Source organism: Crocodylus siamensis, chromosome 1 (genome assembly GCF_052110815.1).
Source record: "Crocodylus siamensis isolate JL-2025a chromosome 1, ASM5211081v1, whole genome shotgun sequence".
Taxonomy (NCBI): domain Eukaryota; kingdom Metazoa; phylum Chordata; order Crocodylia; family Crocodylidae; genus Crocodylus; species Crocodylus siamensis.
In genome coordinates this window covers 378,169,286-378,191,618 of record NC_143395.1, presented here as the reverse complement: position 1 = coordinate 378,191,618, position 22,333 = coordinate 378,169,286, and the positions used below count along the sequence as shown (strand labels likewise).

Here is a 22,333-nt window from a genome sequence, read left to right as displayed (position 1 = left end):
CTCTTGATTGGACTGTTTCCAATCTCCTTGAAGTGAGGGGCCCAAAACTAACACTCCAGGTGAGACATCACCAGCGCTGAATAGAGCCAGAGAATCTCATATCTCAATTTTCAGTTTGTCTTTTCATGTCTGTACACCATATTAAATCATTTTGTTACACGTGTTTGGCCTCATTTATTGTACTTTGCAAGATCTTTCATTGCACATGTGCCCTCAAGCAGCAGGCATTTCAACAGGTATTACATAGTTTGAGGCTCTGTGCCACAGTCACAGGTGGTTGAACCCCACTTCTTCATTAGTTCCTTGGAACATCCAACTCCAGTACGTAAGTGGCTGAGACATTGCCGCCATGGTTCGTCATCCCCTGGCGGTAAGAACTCGACCACTGGAATGTCCTTTTTTCCACTGTCAGGTATTTTCTTTAGCCTTTTGTTCCACATCTGCAGTTGTGTCTCCTTGGGTGTGGAATCAAGAGATTGGGTGCTGGTGAGGAAGATCCTGCATGACTTCATAATTTTTTGTGCCGTGGGATGGTCGTACAGCGGGTGTGTCACATCTTCAGTTTGTCTCAATCATTATATCCTGCTTGCCACTGCTCTTCTGATGTCAGGCAGGCGATGCCAGCCAGCAGGTACACACTGTTTAGGCTGGTAGGCTTCTCAATGCATTGGTAGCTATCATTCAGAATGGGGTCAAGGTGCTTAGCATGTATGGATCTCTTCCATACAGGGCATACATACTCAGCAGAGGAGAAGCTGAGAGCCAAAACAGCAGTTTGCATGGTTGAGGGGCTAGCTCCCCATTTCAAGTTGGTAAGTTTATATACAATGTTTTTACAAATGCTCACTTGCTTTTGTCTTCAAGATGTGTTCTTTGTATGGGAGGATTTGACTGAGGGTGACTCCAAGGTAAACTGGATTTGGACAGAGGGATAGTGGGGTTCCAGACCATGCAATGTTGACCTGGTGGTCGGCCTCGTGGTTTTTCAGATGGAAAGCACATACTTGTGTTTTCCCTGTGTACCATGTCTGAAGTTACTACATTACAACATTAAATTACAACAGAGGTGGTTATTGAAGAAGATTAGTTTAGAACCAGGGAGAAGAAATTGAGTCAATGAGGGCATTTGCAAGAACAATTAAAATGATATATGATCAAGGTTCATGAGTCATTCATTTGTGAGATTATTGAATTAATTAAAACAAATCAACGCTGGAGAAATATATGTAGCGTAGTATTTAAATGGTCTGTTAAACATATTATCTTCCTTTCTTGGAATCAACCAAGATTATGCAACTGTGCCAAGTGCTTGTGTACTAAATATAGTTGAAACTTTAAGAGTGATGAGGAGCATGAAAAATGTATGAGAGGATGAAGGAATGTGTGATGTTACTTAGATTTCAGTTAAATTTGCAGGTTGGCTGCAGACCGAAGGCTGAGGTCATTGCAGGACCCCTAGCACGGCTTTACGAGCACTTGTGGTGCTCTGGTATGGTGCCAGAGGACTAGAAGAGGGCCAACGTGGTTCCCAGCTTCAAAAAAGGGAAGAAGGAGGACCCAGGAAACTATAGGCCAAACTATATCTTACTTCAATCCTAGGCAAGCTGTTTGAGAAAATTATGCTGGCACACATCCATGAGGGGCCAGCAGGGTATTTCATGCTTAGGGGCAACCAACATGGGTTCATCAGTGGCAGGTCCTGTCAGACCAACCTGGTGGCCTTCTACGACCATGTCACCAAACCCTTAGATGCAGGGGTAGCAGTGGACATAGTCTTCCTGGACTTTCGGAAGGCCTTCGACACTGTCTCTCACCCTGTTCTCATTAAGAAACTGGGGGACTCTGGTGTCGACACCCAGTCAATTGGGTCGCCAACTGGCTGGAGGGCCGCACCCAGAGAGTGGTGGTGGATGGGTCATTTTCAGCCTGGAGGGATGTGGGCAGTGGGGTTCTGCAGGGCTCGGTCCTCGGGCCTGCACTGTTCAACATCTTCATCAGTGACTTGGATGAGGGGGTAAAAAGCACCCTGTTCAAATTTGCTGATGACACTAAGATGTGGGGGGATGTGGGCACGCTAGAAGGGAGCAATAGGCTACAATCGGATCTAGACAGGTTACAAAGGTGGGCGTGTGAGAATAGGATGGGATTCAACACTGACAAGTGCAAAGTGATGCACCTGGGGAGGAACAACCGGTACCATACCTACAGGCTGGGGAACTCCCTTCTTGTCAGTACAGAGGCAGAAAAGGATCTTGGAGTCATCATTGACTCCAAGATGAACATGGGTCGGCAGTGTGGGGATGCAGTCAAGAAGGCCAACCGCACCTTGTCACGCATTCTCAGATGGATCTCGAGCAGGCCCAAGGAGGTGATCCTCCCCCTCTATGCGGCACTGGTCAGGCTGCAGCTGGAGTACTGCGTCCAGTTCTGGGCGCCGCACTTCAAGAGGGATGTGGACAGCATGGAGAGGGTCCTGAGGAGGACCACTCACATGATCAGGGGGCAGCAGGGCAGGCCCTACGAGGAGAGGCTACGGGACCCGAACCTGTTCAACCTCCACAAGAGAAGGCTGAGGGAGGATCTAGTGGCCTGTTACAAACTAGTCGGAGGGGACCAGCAGGCATTGGGGGAGTCCCTGTTCCCCCGAGCACTGCCAGGAGTGACCAGGAATAACGGTCACAAGCTGGCGGAGGGTAGATTTAGGCTAGATATCAGGAGGCGCTACTTCACGGTCAGGGCGGCTGGGATCTGGAACCAGCTTCCAAGAGAGGAGGTCCTGGCTCCTACCCTGGGGGTTTTTAAGAGGAGGTTGGATGAAGATCTTGCTGGGGTCGTTTGACCCCAGTATTTCCTGCCATGGCAGGGGGTCGGACTAGATGATCTACTCAGGTGTCTTCTGACCCTAGAAACTATGAAACTATGAAGAGGCAAGAAACAGGTTTACAGCCTGACCTTTTATTACTTATACCTCAAAACACAAAAATAAGAAGTTATCTCAAAGTTTATCAGGTTATCCATGACAGTGCAAGCTAGATTCTTACCTATACCAACTGGGGAAATTTATGAAGTGGAAAGAGGGTGGAGATTGGCAGCAGGTCTTGAACTTGCTGAATTCTCCAATTTCCCTCCAGCCTATACCCAATATTTATAGATGGTTTATTCTAATATTCTAATAAATGTTTTCTGATTGGTTTTATTTACATTTCTTTGTTTCATTGAAATGTTTGAACTTGAACTTAACCAGTTTTCTTGTGGATGTGAACAGCATCAGTCAGTTGGGATTTCTGTTCCTGTGAAAGTTACACTCCTGAAGGAAGGATTCCTCATCTTTTTCCTTCACCATCTTTGAATACTGCTTGATACCATCCTATTTTTCTCTTCCCCAGAATTGATTGTCTTTGTACACAAGACTGATTTGTTTTTACAACTTGCCTAAGAATCTTGACAAAAATGTATAAGTTATAGCAGAACAGCATCTAATACATTTTGTTATAGCAATTACTACCACTAATGTTTTAAGATAAGGCTATGATATATTTGGATTATTTAATGTGTAGTCATCTCTTATGTGTCCTTTAAGGCCTTGTGCTCTGTTTAAATGGATCTCATTACTGGTTTAGCTGGACATGTTGGTTGCTGCTTTTAGTGACAAAGCTGACTGATACATCTGCAATAGTTCACCACTTACATCTGATGTGTGGGTGAGAAGAACTGAGCACTAGCAGGTATGTTCTCACACTGTGTCTCTCTATATGCATTTTTCTGAGCCATGAAGATCCTGTAGAACAGCCAGCACCTGCAAAGACTTGTAAACTCACAAGATGGACTGATCACCTAAAAAAAACCCCTCTGTAATTTAGAAGATAATGAGACTATTTCGTCAAACTGTGTGAAGCAGTCTGGCAATCTGTCCAATGAAGCAGGAGGGCTATTAGAATTAACAGAATTGTCCAGATTCTTGTTCCATGCTGTGTGTATGAGTGATTTTGAAAGTTTTTTGCTTCTGTAACAATTACCTTCAAAAGAAATTGATGCATCTTTTCAAAGGAACTGAATTGATTAGTGTTGCCTATGATGGCCTTCAAAAAAGAAAGTCTGAAGATTTTCTCAGAGATTTCATTTAAACACCCTTTTTGAAGGATGCAAATAATTAAGGTATGCCACTAAAAGAGCCAGGGTATTGCTCAAAAAATACCTAGGTTCTGTAGTCACCAAGCACTTCCCAAGATTCTGATGTATGAATAAGGTTCAGTAGCCTCAGAATTGATTGAAATCAGTGGCAAAGTGCAAAGGAAATTGTCTGAGAACAAGTCATACAACATTCTGCAAAATCTTCTAAGTACTGTTCCACACCTCTCTCATTTTCTTGAAATTGGAATTCTGGGTGCGTCTACATGTTCGTTAATGCGCTTTTGCTACGGTGCATTTAATTTAATACCCACACATTAAAGTGCATGTGTGTAGACACCTCCCCTGAATATTTGAATTGCCTTTTTAGATTAGATATTGAGAAGGAGAAAATTGAAATACCTGTATTTAAACCATGGATAGACAAGAGAAATTGCAAAGAAATTGAAGTTCTAGGAGCTGCCAAGAATTAAAGGTCTTTCCATCTATTTTAAATAAAATTGACAGCACTATTCTGTATTTGAGCACCAGACTGTAGTTTTTATTGCTTGAAAATAATTTTATCATACAAAAGGATATGTCTGACCCATAAAAGAAAAAGGAATTTAATTCTCTTATTGCATGGAAGTGATTTGACTTCAGAACTGAACCTGGAGATATTTGTGCAAGAATTCAAATATGCTCCTGTTTAAAATGACTTCCAATTGCTATTTCATGAACAGTCTTTTACGCAGCACTTTCATATTTCTGAATCTTTGTGTTTTTTGAATGCTTGAATATTTGTCATACTGAACAATCACCTAAACACATATACTATTTTTTCCTGATAAAAATAAGTCTAAGATTATTGTTATTAAGAGAAATGCAAAACTCTAGAATTCTTGGTTCAGAGATGATGCCTTTTATTAGACCAACTAAGAAATCACAAAAAAAATTATTTTTCTGTAAGCTTTTAGGCACACCCCCCCTTCCTCAGGCTCAGGGAAAATTAAAGACAGTAAATAGTCCCCATAGGTAGAAAATAAGCATCATTTTTGCACAAAGGAAGATGAAGGTGGAAGTCTGTTTCTCTGGGTCCGCGAGTGTCTTTCTGAGTTGCTCTTTGATGAGCAGATAAGACACTCTCCTTCCCTGGGGGTGTCAGATGGCAGATGGGCAAGGAGGTGTAGACATCTTTCTTGCTGTTCACCAAAATCGGCTAAAATTCGGAGTCTTGCATTTCTCTCTCAGAGCAACACAGCTACCAAATACATCCCTGAAACATGGAAGACAATGAATTTTAGCCAATGTTGGATTTAAACTTCATTGCTGAACAAGAAAAATGTCTGCACCTGAAGACAAGCGCAGCTTCCCTTTTCCAGGCAGTCCACCCCCCCAGCGCCCACCCCCGGCAGGGGACTTCAAGGCAGGGATGAGGTCCATGATTCCCAACCAGGTTACTGGATGGCACCAGTGGGGTGCCTTGAGTCCCCTCAGGTGTGCCCACGCCATTTTTGCACGGTGAGATGTGCATGTGTCACGAGCTCAACCCAGCGCTGTACCACGGGAATCCGTCCGCAGTGTTGAAAACCATTCTGCCCGGCTGAGTTGTGTCGGGCCTTGGTACCAGAGGACGCCGTGCCCTGTCCGTCTGTCGCCACCGCCGGAGTGAAAGGGAAGAGGCGGCCTGTCCCTCGGGCCGGGGGGAAGCAGTGGGCTGGCCCCTGAGGGGGAAGGGAGTGCGGGTGCTCGAGGGGCAGCGCCGCGGGGAAAAGCGACGCGGGAGGGATGTTGGAGGCACATGAGGGGGAAGGCAGAGCTGAGCGGGGCGGAGGAGCTGACTGGGGCAGGAGAGCCGGGGGCGGGGGCACCGGAGCGCGTGCGGCGCAGGGAGAGGAATAGCCGAGGGCGGCGGGCGGGGCCAGCCCGGGGCGATATAAGGTGGGCGCAGGGCCTGCCCGGCCGAGGCGCCATGGTGGTGTGGAGCGGCGGCGCAGCCACAGCCGCGGCCGCAGCCGCGGGGGCCCCGGGCCGGCCCAGCCTGAGCTCCATCTCGTCGGGGGAGCTGCGGAGCCTGCGCACGTGCGCCTGCGAGCTGGCCGTGCTGCCGCTGGAGCAGCTGCTGCGCCTGCAGCCCGGCGCCTTCCAGCTGCGCGGCGACCGCCCGGCCGTGCTGAGCCCGCGGCGCCCGCGCCCCGGCGCCGGCTACACCCTCCTGGGCGACGGCGACCTGGCGCTGGACGGCCGGCGCCCCTGCCGCCTGGCCCACTACTGCCGCAGGTGCCGCCCCAACCCGCCCTGCTCGGGCCTGGCCTTCGCCGCGGGCCGGGCTCCGCGCTTCCCGCGCGTTCCGCGGGGCTCGAGTCCGTGCGGGAAAAGTAGAGAGCCCCTGGGCGGGGGGCAGCGCCAGCCGCAGGCCTAGGGCTGCAGGGGACCCCATCTAGGCGGAGCCAGGCTCCTGCCCATGCAAGCCATCCTCGAAACCAGGCTGGGGGCCTCCCCACCTCTCCCTACTTATGCCCATTAACCTGGGTAAGGGTGAGCTTTGGAGCTGGCATCCCGATGCCTGGACGTTTCAGAGCTGAGCGCTGCCTTGCAAGCACCCCTGAAAACCGGGCGCTTCTACTTAGGCACCTGAGTTGGGCTCTGGGGTCTTGGATCTTGATGTTAGCCCCAGCTCCGCAGTTGCCTTGGAAGCGTATAGCAAGGGTAGGTGACCCCTGGCACGGGTGCAGAGCATGGCATTCGGAAGCATTTTGCTTGGCACGTGCATCTTGGAGCAGATGGCATGGAACAGGCCAGGGCTGCAGTGGCGCAACAAGGATCGGGCCCCTGGTGGCTCCCTCACCATCTGCCCCTGGTGTTGAGGTTGTGGGCACTCTGCCGCAGAACTGTTGCTGACCCCTGGTGTATAGTATAAGCTGCTTGAACATAGGTGGCTGCTTTGGCTTTGCAACTGGGTGTTTTGGTTTGTCCTTAATAGTGCTGACAATGGTAAGTGCAGAAGTGTCCAGAGAGCCCCTTGTGTCTCCTGGTGCCCAGCACACTGGCAGCTAGCTACAAACAAGATCGAGCTGAAGGGAGCGAGGGGCTATAAAACTAGAGCGGGTGATAAACTAAGGGAAAAGCATAAGCATAAGCTTCCCCTGCAGCTGGTTCCCTCTTCTGGAAATTTAACTGGTGCAGGAGGGAGGGCAGCCAGCATGTTGACTCATGTAAATATCTGTGCAGTTTGTTCTGTTGCTGACTGACCCAGCTTTCCTGGTCTGTCCCACATCCTGGAGTTCATGCATATTTGAAGAACAGATTAATTCAGCTCTTGCAGGGAAAGGCAGCTAACCATTTTCCCCCCTGCATCTCTGAACCTGGCACTAAACCCAGGTGTTTCAGTCTAGTTGTATCAGTTTGGGGTGTCATTTATTTTTTGTGATGTAGCTATGCCAGGGAAGTTATGGTGCAGATGCAGTTATACTGCCAAACTGTTGGGTTGACAAGGTCTTGGGTAATTCTGTGAACTTATCTTTGGTCACAGTGTGCTGTGAGGTCGACTAATGCTTCCATTATACGTTCCTAGTTTCTGAGGTTTATAACTTGACTGTGACAAAATGCTTGAAAAATTTTCCCTGAAATCCTACTTGCGTATTGTGTTTAGAACTAAGATGGCTTTAAACTATATTAAACTATTGGCAAGCCATTCTTCCGGAAACAGACATCTGTTAATACCTGAAACCATCCTGCCAAAATCTTAATAGGTTCCAGTAACTATGTCAGCATTGTAATTATCTAATGCAGTGGTGCTCAGTGTTTTGGCCGGCATGCCGGATGGGCTGTGCCCATGCCATCCTCAGGCTGGCTCCAGCTGATGATTCCGGTCTGGCACAAGATAGTTGTGGCAGGGCCCCATCTAGCAGTGTGCAGGGTGGCAGGGGGCATCCGGGCTCCAACCTGGCCTGGCTTGGCCCGGCCCAGTGTGGGAAAGCGGTGTGGGCCAGCCCACGGGGAGACAAGGGGGGCATGGCCTAGCCCTATCCAGCCCATGGAGAGGGGCATGGCCTGGCCTTATCCAGCCACTTGGGTGCAGGGAGGGGTGTAACCTGGCCCCAACCTGCTATGCAGGGCTTGGGGTTTAGGAATTTGGCAGTGGGGGAGGGTGGCCATATTTATCGCCACCCCTCCCCTACTGCCAAATTTCCCAGTTGGTGGGGAGCCCCAGAGGCCTGATACCTATGGCTCTGCGGGCTGCATCCCGCTCTCAGGCTGGAGGCTGAGCATCCCTGATCTAGTAGGCGGGGAAAGACTTCTTCTTTTCTATAAAGATTTTTGTCGTGCATTTTAAATACCCCTTTGTAATTAGTCCATTAGTTGCATAATCTACCTTTTTAAATAGGACCATGATTAAAAATTTTTAAATTGGCCTAAGTGACAACCATAAATGGGACTTAAGAGCCTAATTTAGTTTAGCACTCTGGAAATGTTACTCCTTTTGCACAGACACATGCAGTCAAACCTGTACAAAAGGTGCATATACTTTCTGAAATGTGTCCACACAAGCTGCCCTCAGAATAACTAACACTCCTGGTTGCAATTTTTTAAAAATTAAAATGAATTAATTTTAAATTGGACACTAACAATTTCACTTTCCATATAGGCCAGCTCTTGATGCCCCTGAAATATTTATTTTATTTGTATTTTGAGGCATGACTTACTCTAGAAGTGCAACCTTTTGTTTGCCAGCTCTTTAAGTGGTCTTTTTGGCATTTACACACAGTTTGTAATGCTGTTGCCCTCTATTACCTGTGCAGTGTAAACACATAAGAGTCCCATACAGATGACTACATATGTAGGTCCTGTGTATGCACATAAGTCATGAAATTGTAGTGGGACAAATATGTGGGATTCCTCTGCAGTTTCAGATTCAAATCCTGCTGTGAGACAAAAGTCTGTGACTAACATGCAGAAGGTAGGGCAGGGTGACACCATGGAAACCAACTGGTTCAGAGAGGCATGAATGCTAGATAATGCTTAAAGTGTGATGTGGTGGTTGGAGCACTCTGCTGGGAAGCTGGAAAGATGTGGGGTGGAGGGGGTGGCCCTAAAAACTGGGTCTTCTGCTTCCTGAGCAAGTGGCCTAACTACTTAGCTACTAGGGATAAAACACGAGACGGTTCTCCTCCTTGCACATCAGTGTTCATGTACACCTGCCCAGCTAGTGCAAAGCCTACTGAATATGTGCAGTAGCTACACAGATGCTTATGCATCTGCACTGCGTGAGTGTAGAATTGCAAGTTAAGCCCAAGTTCCAGAAATGCCACCCATGCAGCTAGGCAAGTGCCACTGAGGCATGTAACTGGTGATGGAATGGAAACCACCTTTAATGCAGCTCATGGATGGGTCCTTTTGGTCTGCTTTTTGTGAGTTGGTCTGAAGGCTTAGATCTTTGGGGGGGCTGCAAATTAGCCCCACACCTTTCCCGAGTGTCATTGCAACTCCTGCCCAATCTGCTGCGCTGCTTTCTGCTCCCTGCTCTATTTGTCACTGGGTTGCCTGTTTAACTCGTGGCACACATGCTACAGGTTGGCCACTCCTGGCTTAGAGATGGCAGATTACAAAAATAGGCAAATTAGCATATTTATTTATTTATTTATTTATTTAGGGCTTTAAGTGGAGTGAAATAGGATTATATCTTGAGGTGCCCAACAAGTATAATAGGATCTGTTCCCTAGTTCATGCCTGTATCTTTAATAAAACTAACTGATGGGTCATAATTTTATAGAAGGTTGGGTGAAGTGGATTTTCCAGAACTATAGAATCTCAATTTGAAAAACACTGAAAATTCCCAGAAAATCATGAGTTCGGCTTAACTTAGTTTAAAATATTAAATGTGGGGTTCTCTGCCAAAATGTTACTTTAAAACAACACCTTTTGAGGACTGGTAGTAATTGTGTCCAGTGCTCAACTACATCTTAGAGTGCTTTTTGTTAAAAATACATTTTGTTGGCTTCCAAGAGGGTATCTCTTTTAGATGGAGACTCCTGCATCATGTGACTTTAGAAGCAAAGGCATTAAGAAATGTATCTAATACAGTGGTCTTCACAGTAAAAGCATGATAACTAGCAACACTGTACATTTCAACATAACACTATACATCTAAAGTATTGACAGCATTTTCAAATTCTGGTAGATAAACTTGGGTGTCTAAATTAAAGTAGCTGGTTTTATTCAGAGGTCCTCAGCAGGTACCTTCTCGTTGCCTTACGGTAGTTGCCAAAATGTAAAAATCTTGTCTAGACTCCACAGTGTTAATGAAAGAGTTGGAATCCTGTTCAAATCCCATGATTATCTTCATGGTTTTATGAGGGAAAACTTGAACTCTAGAGATCCTGGGTATTTTTTTTGTAAAACTGTATTTGGTAAACATGTACTATTCAAAATAATAGCTAATAGAGTTGTAATGTGTTTTTTTTAAAATAGGGATGTAGTGCTTACAAGCCATCGTGATTATAAAGACTACAGAGATACTATACTAAGCAGGCCGCTGGTATTCTTCACAAATGTGAAAATAAAACCAGATTTCCCAAATGGTAAGTATGTTGTTCTTTTTGTTATTTACATTACATTTCCTCAAATAAAAACAAGGGCTAGATAGATTCTTGTGCAATTTGGTGCATTGGGTTCATCATTTGGGACCCACTGATTACTTTGTTCTGTTTTCAGTTCCTTATAATTTTCTTAAACGTCACCTTTTGAGCTTAGTGTTTTACACCAGCACTTTTCAGCCTTTTAGCTTCAAAAGCTAAATAAGCAGCATGGGGCTGGTCCATGGCTGGATTCCACATGGGGATGGCCCTGTGCTGCCTGGGGAGGTCTCTTTGCCACCCTGGTCCTGTACACATAGAGCTGTGTGCTGCCCTGGCCCAAGGTAGCACGCAGAGCCATGCTTTCTGCCTGCAGGGCTCTCCGCAGGTCTTGACATTTTATGGGTAGGGAGTGGCAATTAATGCTGCCACTGTCACCATACCACAAGATTTTTCAGACCTGGAGGGAGCTATGTGGGCTGGATAATACAGCTTCACAGGCCAGATCTGGCCCATGGGCCAAGGGTGAACACCCTTGTCTTGCATACTTTTATTCCTCCTGTTAATATGTTTCTTTTTCTCCCTTTTTTAAACTTAAACAAAAATGGTTCAGCACTTTAAGCTGAAGATGCATGAAAAGTACACTTGTGATTTCCTTTCGATTTTGATTTCCAACTCATTGGAAGTTGAAATTTGGTGTGAAAAAATCCTCAATGGGAAGCAGTGACTTTCAGTGCTTGGCTGACAATTGATTTTTATTTAATTTGATTTGAAAATCAGGTACTGCAAATGTTTAGTGTATTTTCCATGAGTTATAATACTAGCTTGTAGATTGTGCAGATAGGAAGCTTATGATATATACGGTCAGTTAGCTGTACAATGAAAAGTATACTGGAGGTGTATAGGGACTGAGGTAAGGCATCTCTAGGGGTCTTTGTAACAGATCCTGTTGTCTTACAAAACTAGCATTCCCAGGGTTTGCAGTGTCTACAGTTGAGGAATTCTCTGTTATGCTTATTAGCATGCAGAAGAGCCGTGCCTCCACGCTAATTCCTAGAAGGCTACATCCATGGAGTATCTACACACAGAGTAACTTTTATTGTCAACACTATTGCAGTTTCACCCTGTTGAAACCTTGTAATCCTCAGCAAATATATATTTTTTTTCTGATCCTGTTCCAGTTTTCAGATTCATGGCCAAACTTTCAGTTACCTCAGTGAAATAACCTGGGGCAGTGCTTGTGTCCTTAATTCAGCTTCTGAGCCCCTGTCCTGCAAGTCTCCTAAAATGATGGACAAAGCACTTAATTGGTTTCATTATTCTGTATTGTACAATTTAAAACTCTGTTGTCAGGAAAGTCTGCAGATGAATCTGAGGATGTTGCAGTACAAAAAGCCAAGCAGTGGACTTGTCTACACATGCAGTTAATGCACAGAAAGCTTACTGCACAGTATTTTACTTTCCCTGAGAGCACTTCTACATGTTCAAATTTGCTCCCAGCAGGAACAGTTCAGGGCAGGGATACTCCTGTTCTGCTCTCCTACTATATGGTAGCCAGGGGTAGCTCTAGGCTCCTCAGGGTGTCAGCCCTGGGTTGACAGGGGGTATCAGGGTCAGGCCTGGGCTCTGGGGGACAAGAAAATCTTTCCCACCTCCGGTGCAGCTGCCTACCACCCCACACCCCTGCCCTGGGCAGCTGCCTGCTGCCGGAGCCAGCTCTGATTGCTAAACCCAGATGGGAATAATGTCCCTTTGCCCCTGCAGCAGGCAGCTCCTGGCCCCGGCTCCAAGATTGGTCCATGATTGGAGCCAGCCCCAGCAGCAGGCAGTTGCCAAGGGCAGGGGACAGCTGGGAAGTAGGCAGCTGCCCTGGGAAGTGGAAAATTCTCCTCCTTCCTGCTGCCTGTGTTTATGTAACCATGCACTTCTGTGCAGTAAATCTACTATCCATATTTACAGGTACTAGAAAACCACGCAGTAAACGCATCTACTTCATGGTAGCTCCTGTGCACGGTTACATAGTGACACTTTACTGCGCAGTAGACTAATCTAGATTAGTCTACTGCGCAGTAAAGTGTCTTGTGGAGATGCACCCAGTTAATAGGACTTCAGAAGTGGAGAAGGTGAAATGGGATTTGGGAAAAGCCTAGATGAAGGACAGAGAGGAGTAAAAGATGTACAGATTTCCCTTGATTTATGTGGGTTTTTTATATGTGAATTTTTCTCTTATGCAGTGAATGTATTTAGACCCATAATTCATTATATGTGAGGTAAGTTCACTCTTATGCCATTAGCATAGATGCCCCCCCTACCCAAGCAGGTAAGTGTGTGGAGAGGGGAAAGGGCCATGGCTCCACTCACCCCAGCCCCAGAAATGGCTGGAGACAGCTGCCTGCAGCTGCTGGGCTTCACCGTGCTCTGCCTGTTGCACCGCTCCTGGGCTGTGCTGAGCTGTGGTGTCAGCTGCTCCCAGGGCTGCTCCAGCTTGGGCTGGGGTGAATGCAGACAAGTGGAGCTCTGGGTGGTGTGGGGCACAATGCTCACCCCAGCCCCAGCAGGAGCAGCTGACACCAGCTGCCTGCACCAGGGCATAGTGCAGCCCAGGAGCAGCGGTGAGTAGGGACAGGTGGAGCATGGTGCTGCCCAGCAGGCAGCTGGTGCCAGCAGCTCCTGGGGCCACTGCAGCCAGGGCTGGGGTGAGTGTCACTTTCTTTCCTCTGCTTTGCTGCTCCCTCCCCTTGCCCCTTCCCTAGTCCCAGCTTCACTCCCTGCCTCACCACCGTGGGAACCTATCCACATTTGTAACATTGTAAGTGGATTTGCTTTATGCAAAGTCAATTTATGCGCTGTTCTCTGGGAATGCATGTACAGTATAAATCAAGGGAAACCTGTAAACCCAAGGTTGTTGAGGAGAAACTGTCAACAGAGAGATTTTTAGAGTGACATGAGAAGATACTGTCTCTTCCACCCCAGCTTTACTTCTATTAGGAAGTCATGGATACCTGTATATAGTTGGAGATCCATTACTCTATAAGCCATCCTTCCCCAGATAATCTACAGAATATCCAATAGGACTGAAGTGCCAACAGTTTCAGTTTTAATACTTGGATGAACTGTTGTTACATAGGTGTAGTTCACGGGCCACATCTACATGAGTGGCAGACTGCACAATTGTTACTGCATAGTCATTTAGTTCTTGCTTATGCAAGTACTAAATGACTGCGCAGTACCGTTGCCGCACGATTTTTTTCTGATACTGCTGTTCACTAGCAATGAACTGCTGCCTAAGTAGCTCACTACTTCTGTGCAGTATCATTGCCACACAGTTAGTGCCCAGCAGTACGGCTGCATGGTACCAACGAGCCATGACACAGTAGCTCCTTGCTATTGTGCCATAGCATCTTGTGTAGACACACCCACTGAGTAGTACAAAACCAATACTGCTTTCATACATATATTTTTGTCTTTTTTAAGAGAGATCAGAGATACGACTATTGGCACCAAAATGACAGACTTCCACAAAGAGCTAAAAAAATTCTTTGTTAGGCCCATGTAGCTCTTTAGGCTTTTCAGGTTACTAAGGCTTGCTACTAGGAGGAGCTGTTATCATGCCATCTGTCTTGTAGTTTTTATATGTATTAAGAGGTATATGGGAATTCTTGAACATGGATTATTAGAACTACAGCTGGCTTTTTATGAAAATACAACTCATGGTATAAAGGTTTCAGTGTATGTTGATGAATGTTGCTGATGTCCTGTTAAGAAATTAGTAGCATTTTAACTTGCTTTCAGAAAAAACGTATGCCTTTCTTGTGAACACTCGACATCCCAAAATAAGAAGACAGATAGAGCATGGTATGGACAACATAATATCCTCAGTGTTTGGAGAAAGTTATAAACTTCGGGTAAGTCATGAATGCATTGTTATAAGATAGTCAAGGCTATCAGTTCTGAATAATAGCATTCCATCTTTATTTTATGTGAGCTACAAAAAGAAGTGCTTTTTAAGATTTGCAAATGAGCCATGTTTGTTATCACCAGAGATTTTTTTTCCAAATAAAATAACCAAGAACAAATAGCTTTGATTCACAGTTGGATATGGTTTATTCACTTCAAATATAAACAACACAACATAAATTTAAGAAAATGACATTAATTCAAAGTTTAAAGCACCTCTTTAGCAGTGAACTGATGCTGTTTAGCTTCCAAGACTGCAGTTCAGTCCTATACCAAAATTTAGTAAGTAAAGAGCAAAATTCTGCCCTTGTTCAAGCTTAATCCATTTAAGCTTGTTCAAGCTTAAATATAAAGCATTCCTCTGAACATATGTCATAAAGTATATATTTCATTCTGTGAGAATATTCAAAAGGGTAACAAACTTGAGTACTGAGAATGAAGCAAATCTATAAAACAGAGTGAAGCATTACAATATCATTTTGTAACGTTTTGCATACAAGAAAAATGATAAACATTTGCTAGCTTGTTGTCTTCTTTAATTTTAAATATTAGCCAGGCTAAGAAAAAGGGGGTTTTAAATGAGGATTTAATTTAAATGAGTCTGCAGTCTTCATAAGTGGGAGCATATCTGTTGCACGAACAAGAACCAATCCTTAAACTTAATTCATACGTCAGATTCTGCAGTTCCCAGAAGGAAGATGATAATGATAATAAAATAATATACCCTGTAATCATAGAAGTTCAACGTACAGTAGCCTCTCTTCTTGGTGTTAAGACAGAACTCCTGTGTCTGCTTAGACTGCGTCCACATGAGCACATTTGTTTGTTTCCCTGGAGAGAAGAAGCTGCGGCACATATTGCGTCACTGCTTCTTGTCCCTGGGAAACACCCATGCCCTGTGCCCTTTGGTGTGCAGTAGGTTACCCCAGGTTACCCTGCCACAGATGGGTCTGTGGTGCCACATACCACATGACCGTCTAGATGCAGCCCTAGATTTTCCTTGAAAGCCTCACTAGACGGGTGCATTGCTTCAGTTTCTGCTGCTTTGAGGTGAGCTCTCTTCTGCCACAAGGTTTGAAATATAAGCAAGATGTATGGTATTGGGGAAGTGGAATTATACGTGGAATCTCTGTGCAGTTTCAGATTCAAATCCTGCTGTGGGTAAGGCTTTCAAATAAAGATACAACTACAGTATAAACTCTAAATTTGTGAGGGCAAAGTTTGAATTAGACTTTTAACTATATATATTTTTAGTTTGATTTCCAGGAGGTGGTCAAGAGCTTTTTTCCTCCAGGAAGCCACTTGGTTAATGGAGATGCCTTGAGCTTTTCTTTTGAGTTCAAATCGGATGCCCTGTTTGATTTCTTTTATTGGTTTGGAATCAGCAAAAGCACAGTTGCAGTGAATGGGAAAGTTCTGAATTTGTCCAGCACCAACCCAGAAAAGAAGGAAATAATCACAATGTTTCTTGAAAAAATGAGCGAGCCACATGCCCGCTTGAGCAACAGCTTTTCAGACAGAAAATTTAGTGTTACCTCAAGAGGTATGTTACAAAACAACACAGCACTTGGTTTTATATAGTAGAAGTAAACCTTGTTATCTGAACTCTGATTTTCTAAAGTTATGATTATATAACTTGTAGAAAATTGGGATTTCTGAAATTCTTTTCTTTTAATGAGAAATTCTGGTATCTTAAGTAATTCAGTACCTTCAGTTAAAACCTAAGCTATGCAGTCCATGTCAAATGAATTAAAGTTAACACATCTTTGTTATTTGCAGAGGATGATTTTTTTACAGTATACAATACTCTGGCTTTAAGAAGCTCAAATTCTGCATAAAATTGACTTTAACACTTGTTCTTCTTTATTCTCTGCCCTTTATTGTTAAATTTGTGTTTTGCATTGCAACCAAAATGAGACTAGAAGTTCTTTAGAGGCAGAGATAATCATGTTAGGATTTATTTGGCTGTAAAGTAATTCACACATAATTAGTTATATTAATAACCATGCCACATTACCAGTTCCATTTAGCTTCTAAAAGATATTTCCCTTTTTAAAAAGACAACTTGTCAATTTGTTAACATCATGAAATACTAGATTTTTTTTTTTTTGTATCTCCTTTCTCATATTTGAGTTATGCGAGTACTCAAATTTATTGCTCTTCAGTCTTTTAACTTAGCTACTTCTTGCTCATGGTTTGGTAATGTACATTACTGTTCTGTTCAGTTCCTTGCAAGTCTGTTGTAATCCTGCTCTTTTAAATATTTTTCAGGTTCAATAGATGACGTTTTTAACTGCAATCTGACACCACAACGGTCTTTAACAGAGCCCCCTATGACTGTCTGGTCAACAGCATCAGTTCAAGAAATAGAAGAAAGATCAGCAAAAATAGCGAGATTTGTATAAACATCAAAACCTTTTCCGCTGAAAAATCACATGCACAGCAGTGCATTGATGGGAGAGGAACTTCCTGAGATGAGAAGAATGGTGGAAGGGGAAGATTTTTCTTTTCTATTTTTTCCCCTCTCAGATGTGGAAAAAGTAGGGGCTATATTCAGTTTTTTATTTTTTCTTTCCACCATCCTCCTCTGAGGTTGTTTTTTTTTTTTTTTTTGAGGTGGACATCTCAATAGGAAGGAGAGTTATCAGTGAGGTAGCATATGGCTTCTCTTTTCCTCATCCCACAATATTGGGTCTGTTTCCTGAACACTACAGACCATTCCTTTTTGAACACAGAATTCTCTTGTGACAGTTGCTCCACTTGCTTTTCTTAATCCCAGACGGAGAGATGATCAGCACAGATCTCATGAGGATTTAGCAGCATAAAACTGGGTTTCAAATTTTGGGGCAGGTAATTGTCATTTCTAGAGTATTCCAACAAATAGACCCAAGTTAGGCCCTATCTTTGCTGACTGTGGATCTGTTTCAGCAATTTTTGCTGCAGCTTTTGAACTATCTTACAGCAAATTGTGAACAACAGCAAACTATATTAAGCACACATTTTAAAATAATTTAAAACCTATTAATTGGATCCCTTTCCACAGAAGCTAGACTAGGTTATAAATTAGTTGTGATCTTTTTTTTTTTTTTATCTATGCTTGAGTAGCGGGGGGGCGGGGCTTGCATAAAACAGTGTGTTTATGCCAGTGGGAAACGGGACTAAGAAGGCTGCTCACAACCTAGTAGCTGGGAATTGTGTTCACAGTAAACTTTTTTTTTTTTCCCTTTCACTGCATGCGTAGATGAAATGGGGACCCTAAATTGAAGCGGTGGGCTTTAAAAAAACACTGCTTCAATTTAGGGCTGACTTTAAACCTCTGTGTCATGCACACACCCTGCTGACTTACCTGCCTCTGGCAGGGAGAGGAGGGCGAGCTGCCAGTGGGTGGAGCAGTACTGGGTTGTGGTGGGGGCTAGTGTTTCCCTCTAGCAGCGGCAGCGCCCCCCCAGGTGGCACTCAGCTCGGGCCGTTCCAGGGGACACTGCAGTCGCAGAAAGAAGCACTGGGCCCCACGCAGCTCAGGCAACCAGGTAGGCAGGCTTCAGGGTTGTGGGGGAATCAGGCTAGCTATTTTCCTTAGATGGAGCCTGCTTTCCTGGGCTGCTGTCAGGCTGCCTGCATGGGCTTCCTGCAGAGCTGCATGGAGCTTGGTGCTTCGCTTCACAGCTGTAGGGGCAGCAAACTAAAACTCCTCCTTCAAGGAGTTTTAGTTTGCCGTACCCCAACTCATTTAAGGTGCATTGCACAGCTGAATTTCCTACAGCGGCTGGAATTAACGTGCAATATGCTGCTGAGGTATGCAAAAACCAACACCATTAAAGCGGTGCCTGCTTGAAAGTGACATGTCCCTCGTTTTGTCTGCACACGGCCTATAATCCAATTCTTGGTCTATTCCCACCCTGTCCCCCACTCCCACCTGGGGGTGAGGGGAAATAGGGTCTTGTGGTTGAGACTAGGGACTAAGAATCCTAGCCATTCCACCTGCTTCCATAAGATACTGATCCAAGTAATTTCACCTTCTTATGCCTTCATTTATAAAACTATAACATTGGAATAATATTTAATCTACCTCCCGGAAGCATTGTGAGGCTTTGTCCATTAATGTTTGTAAAGCACTTTTGGAGTTTCGTAAAAGAGGTGCTAAGTAAATACAGTGTAACTGTACTTTGTACTTTTTTTAACATCAGTTCATACCAATAACCAGCTTTGAGGTAGTTGCAGTCTTCAACTACAAGTTGTTCCTGCTGATACAGTCAGCTAGTTTACAATAACTTTGAACTTCATCACTGTTACTTACATCATTAATAAAAACACTTTGGTTTATTGGCCACTTATTCATTACAGTATTCTGTGACCAGAATATATTTTAAACAAAACACCAGTCAATATAATCTTTTTTCCAAAAGAGGCGTTAATACAAACTGGGGCTGCACATTCACTTTAGCTTTAATAGGCTGAGATATTTAGCTGTAATTTTTGTTTGATTTTGTTTGTTTTTGTTTTGAACACTAACTTTTTTTTCTGGTAGCTTTTAAAGTGTTAAATCAGTCATGAGGATCTTCACAGCTTTTAACCCAGCTATTGATGGTAATACTATATGAGCCACATATCATCTTCATTGAATGACTGGTCAGCAAGAACTGGTTGAGTTGCTGAGAGAGAGTACATCTTGCACCTGTGTCTAGCAACACTGACATTCTTGACAGTGTTTGACAGGAAATCTAGAATAATCTATAGACCAAGGGACATACAGAGATTGCAAGTACTGTGGTCATTAAGAATTACAGTAATGATAAAAATAAACTTCATGGCAGAGATCCTAAGGTAACTTTTCAGGAAATGTTTTGGGGGAGAACTGTCAGTAGCAATCGTACATTATGCAAAATGTAGGCTGGATATTTACTTTGAAAAAATGGGACTCTGAAAACCTTTTGTGCATTTGTTATGCATTTACATGAAAATAGCAGCTTGCCACAGTTACTTTTTCTTAACTTTTTTTTTTTTTTTATACAAATAGTATTTTGAGTACAGCTGACTCTTAAAATACCACATTATGTAATAATGCACTGGTGCTGTTGAAGTTCTAAAGTATTTTACTATTTCTGATTTTATGCAAGTATAATATATGTCAGATTATTTTATGTATATGGGTATATGTTGAGGACTGCATATTTTGTGATAATGTCTTAAACTTGCATATTCAGAAAACATAATCTTATATGCTGGGTGTGAAATAACACTTAAAATACTGAATTTACGCTAGTAGAATCTCCCTAGAGTTATCATCTTGCCTGATAACTGAATTTTAGATGTAGATTCCCAGTGCTACACTTTTATAGGACCAAACAAACTGTATGTAAATATTTTGTACTTCTGTTTTAAGGACATTGCACGTTAAAAAAACAAAAGTAAACACTTTTCATATGCAGGCAAATACTGTAACACATCTTGCCTTTTCCATATTTTCATCTTTAAAAAAGCCAACAAACTTAAAAGATTTTCTACTGAAGTTAAAAAGAGTAGGATCATACACTTCACAAGTACACCTGTAGTAATGTTAAAAAGTAATTGATGCAAAGAATTTTTCTGAAAAGCGTCGAATAACAGACTTTTTTCTTTCTTTCTTTCTGTCTGTATAGATATGACATACAACCTCTATTGTACATTTGTCTCTTATGAATCATTAAAAGGAAAACTCTTAGAAACTGATATTTGCAACTTTTTATTTGATTTTGTATCCAGAAGATAACCACTGTCCAGCATTGCTAAAGCATTTGTGAATGGCAAGGAACAATAATGTTGAGTTCCAATGGATGAGCAGGGAGTAAAGTTGTTCATTGAACTAAAGTCCTTTAGCCAACAGACAGCCAGCAGCAAGGAGGGGGAACCACCACCATATGCACTTCTGACTCCTAAACTGTGACACATGGTCTAAAATTAGAAGCAATAAAATGCTAATTGCTTAAAAGAGAACAAATTGCTAATATTTAAAACTGTCCAGAAAACTAACTTTTTAAAAAAAAGTTTGTCTAGTCCGAAAGTATCTTCCTTTGACACATTAATTAAAAAAAACCAGTCATGCATCATCCAATTCATTTTTAAAATGCTTGATAAACTCTGCAACAAAATTTTATCCAAAAACCTACAATAAATCTTGTCTATCCCCAGTTGGTCTCGGTCCAAAATAAAACTTCTGTGTTCACTATACAATGCAAACAGGCCATTTGCATTTTGAGTTGCCCCTTCAAGTGTGTCTTCTGAAGTTTTTTTTTAACCTCCAGTTCAAGGAGAAAGGAACTGATGCAGAATTTTTGAATATGCTCAAATGAAAAGGAAGACCATACCATGACATTCCGTTCTGATCCATACAATCCACTTGAACTTGTGCTTCTCACAATGCAGTGCATGCCGCACTTGTTATTGAAGAAATGGTGATTAGCGAGAACGTTATTTGAACTATGTGACAAACTGAAGAGTTACCTTCTGTTTTCTCATCTAGTCTCTTGGGGCAATGAAATGTGAAGTAAAATCCTTAACAGAATACCTTTTAATGGCCACATCCCACACACACAGCTGAAGTATTAAAGATTACCAGGTCGATGGTCATTAGTAGAAAATGAGAGGATACAGGAAACTTGCTCTATTCCCAGTAGCTGCAGCTACAAGCAGTTGTTAATTTGGTGGACCACTATTTTTCTCATGGTGAAATTGTTTTAATATCAAAAGTCAAATCAGGATGTTATTTAGGTAGTATCAACTTACACCCTGTACTTTAAAAATGGAGACGAAGAGAAACCATATGCTTATAACATAAGAGCCTGATGCAAAATCTGTTGGAAGCAACCTTTTAAATATGCTGCATGTCAAAATAAGTATTCAACACATATTTGGACATGAGAACATGACAAAAGAAAAGAGGGTTGATATTTATTTCCATGGATAGTCTCATCTCTTTTTTTCTCTTTTCTTTTAATATCTTCAGGAGGAAAATATTCTGGGCACAATATACTGGGAAAACAGCTTGTATGAATGGCAGCATTCTGTAACCTCACATTAGCTTTAAATTAATTAGCTCAGGTCCTAATAGCTAGGAACCTACTTAATTTGTAGTTTTGCTGATTTTGTAGAAATTGCAAAATCAACAACAAAAAAATGTAATAAAAATAAAAGGCTGGCCCTCCGCTGAGAACCAGCGGTCCTTGCTGCTGCAAGGGGAAGGCACTACCTGGTGGAGCAGTACAGAGGGCAGCAGACACGTCATCTGCTCCCTTTTCCTTCATCCTCCCTGCATGGGGGGCCTCTCCACCAATCAATGCTGAGGGGTGGGGCAGCACAAAGGACAGCCATCAGTCACCAAGGGCCTTTCAGCCAATCAGCTCCAAGGGGCAGGGCCTCTTCACCAATCAGTGCTGACGGGCAGTGCTGTTACAAAATGCCCATGAAATCATTTGTGCTCACCATGAGCGGGCTCTGAAAAACCTTTTGTTTTGCTGCAATTTAAGTAGGGCCCTATTAATAGCAATGCAGGTACCGTAGCACTGCGGGCAAAACTTGTCTGAAAAGCTGACTACGTTCAAGTAGCTAGTAGCACCTTGCTACTGCACTATGCTAGTAGTACTTGAGCTAGCTACATCAAACTACACTGCAATACTCTATATTAATCACACTCATAAATACTATAGCATTTTTGAAAT

At 43.4% G+C, this 22,333-nt stretch overlaps 1 protein-coding gene across 2 annotated transcripts; it reads left to right on the top strand.

The window, feature by feature from the left end:
- The first annotated feature begins 5,903 nt into the window (after window positions 1-5,903).
- Window positions 5,904-20,348, top strand: MEDAG (mesenteric estrogen dependent adipogenesis). Of its 2 annotated transcripts, none has more exons than XM_090028088.1 (5): window positions 5,904-6,387; window positions 10,579-10,688; window positions 14,475-14,587; window positions 15,906-16,182; window positions 16,911-20,348. In XM_090028088.1, exons 1-5 carry the CDS (start codon window positions 5,909-5,911, stop codon window positions 17,042-17,044), a joined length of 1,113 nt encoding a protein of 370 aa, XP_089884214.1. In that variant the 5' UTR covers window positions 5,904-5,908; the 3' UTR covers window positions 17,045-20,348. The 2 variants fall into 2 exon arrangements, with proteins under 2 accessions (XP_089884214.1, XP_089884205.1); XM_090028079.1 differs by having other exon boundaries at window positions 15,894-16,182.
- The last annotated feature ends 1,985 nt before the right edge of the window (window positions 20,349-22,333 follow it).

Excerpts from the sequence above, each read along its gene's own strand:
- MEDAG (XM_090028079.1), top strand. The coding sequence starts at position 5,909 with ATGAGGGGGAAGGCAGAGCTGAGCGGGGCGGAGGAGCTGACTGGGGCA. Across the intron at positions 10,689-14,474 it reads AAAACCAGATTTCCCAAATG|AAAAAACGTATGCCTTTCTT; the intron begins GTAAGTATGTTG and ends ACTTGCTTTCAG. Across the intron at positions 14,588-15,893 it reads GAGAAAGTTATAAACTTCGG|TTTGATTTCCAGGAGGTGGT; the intron begins GTAAGTCATGAA and ends ATATATTTTTAG.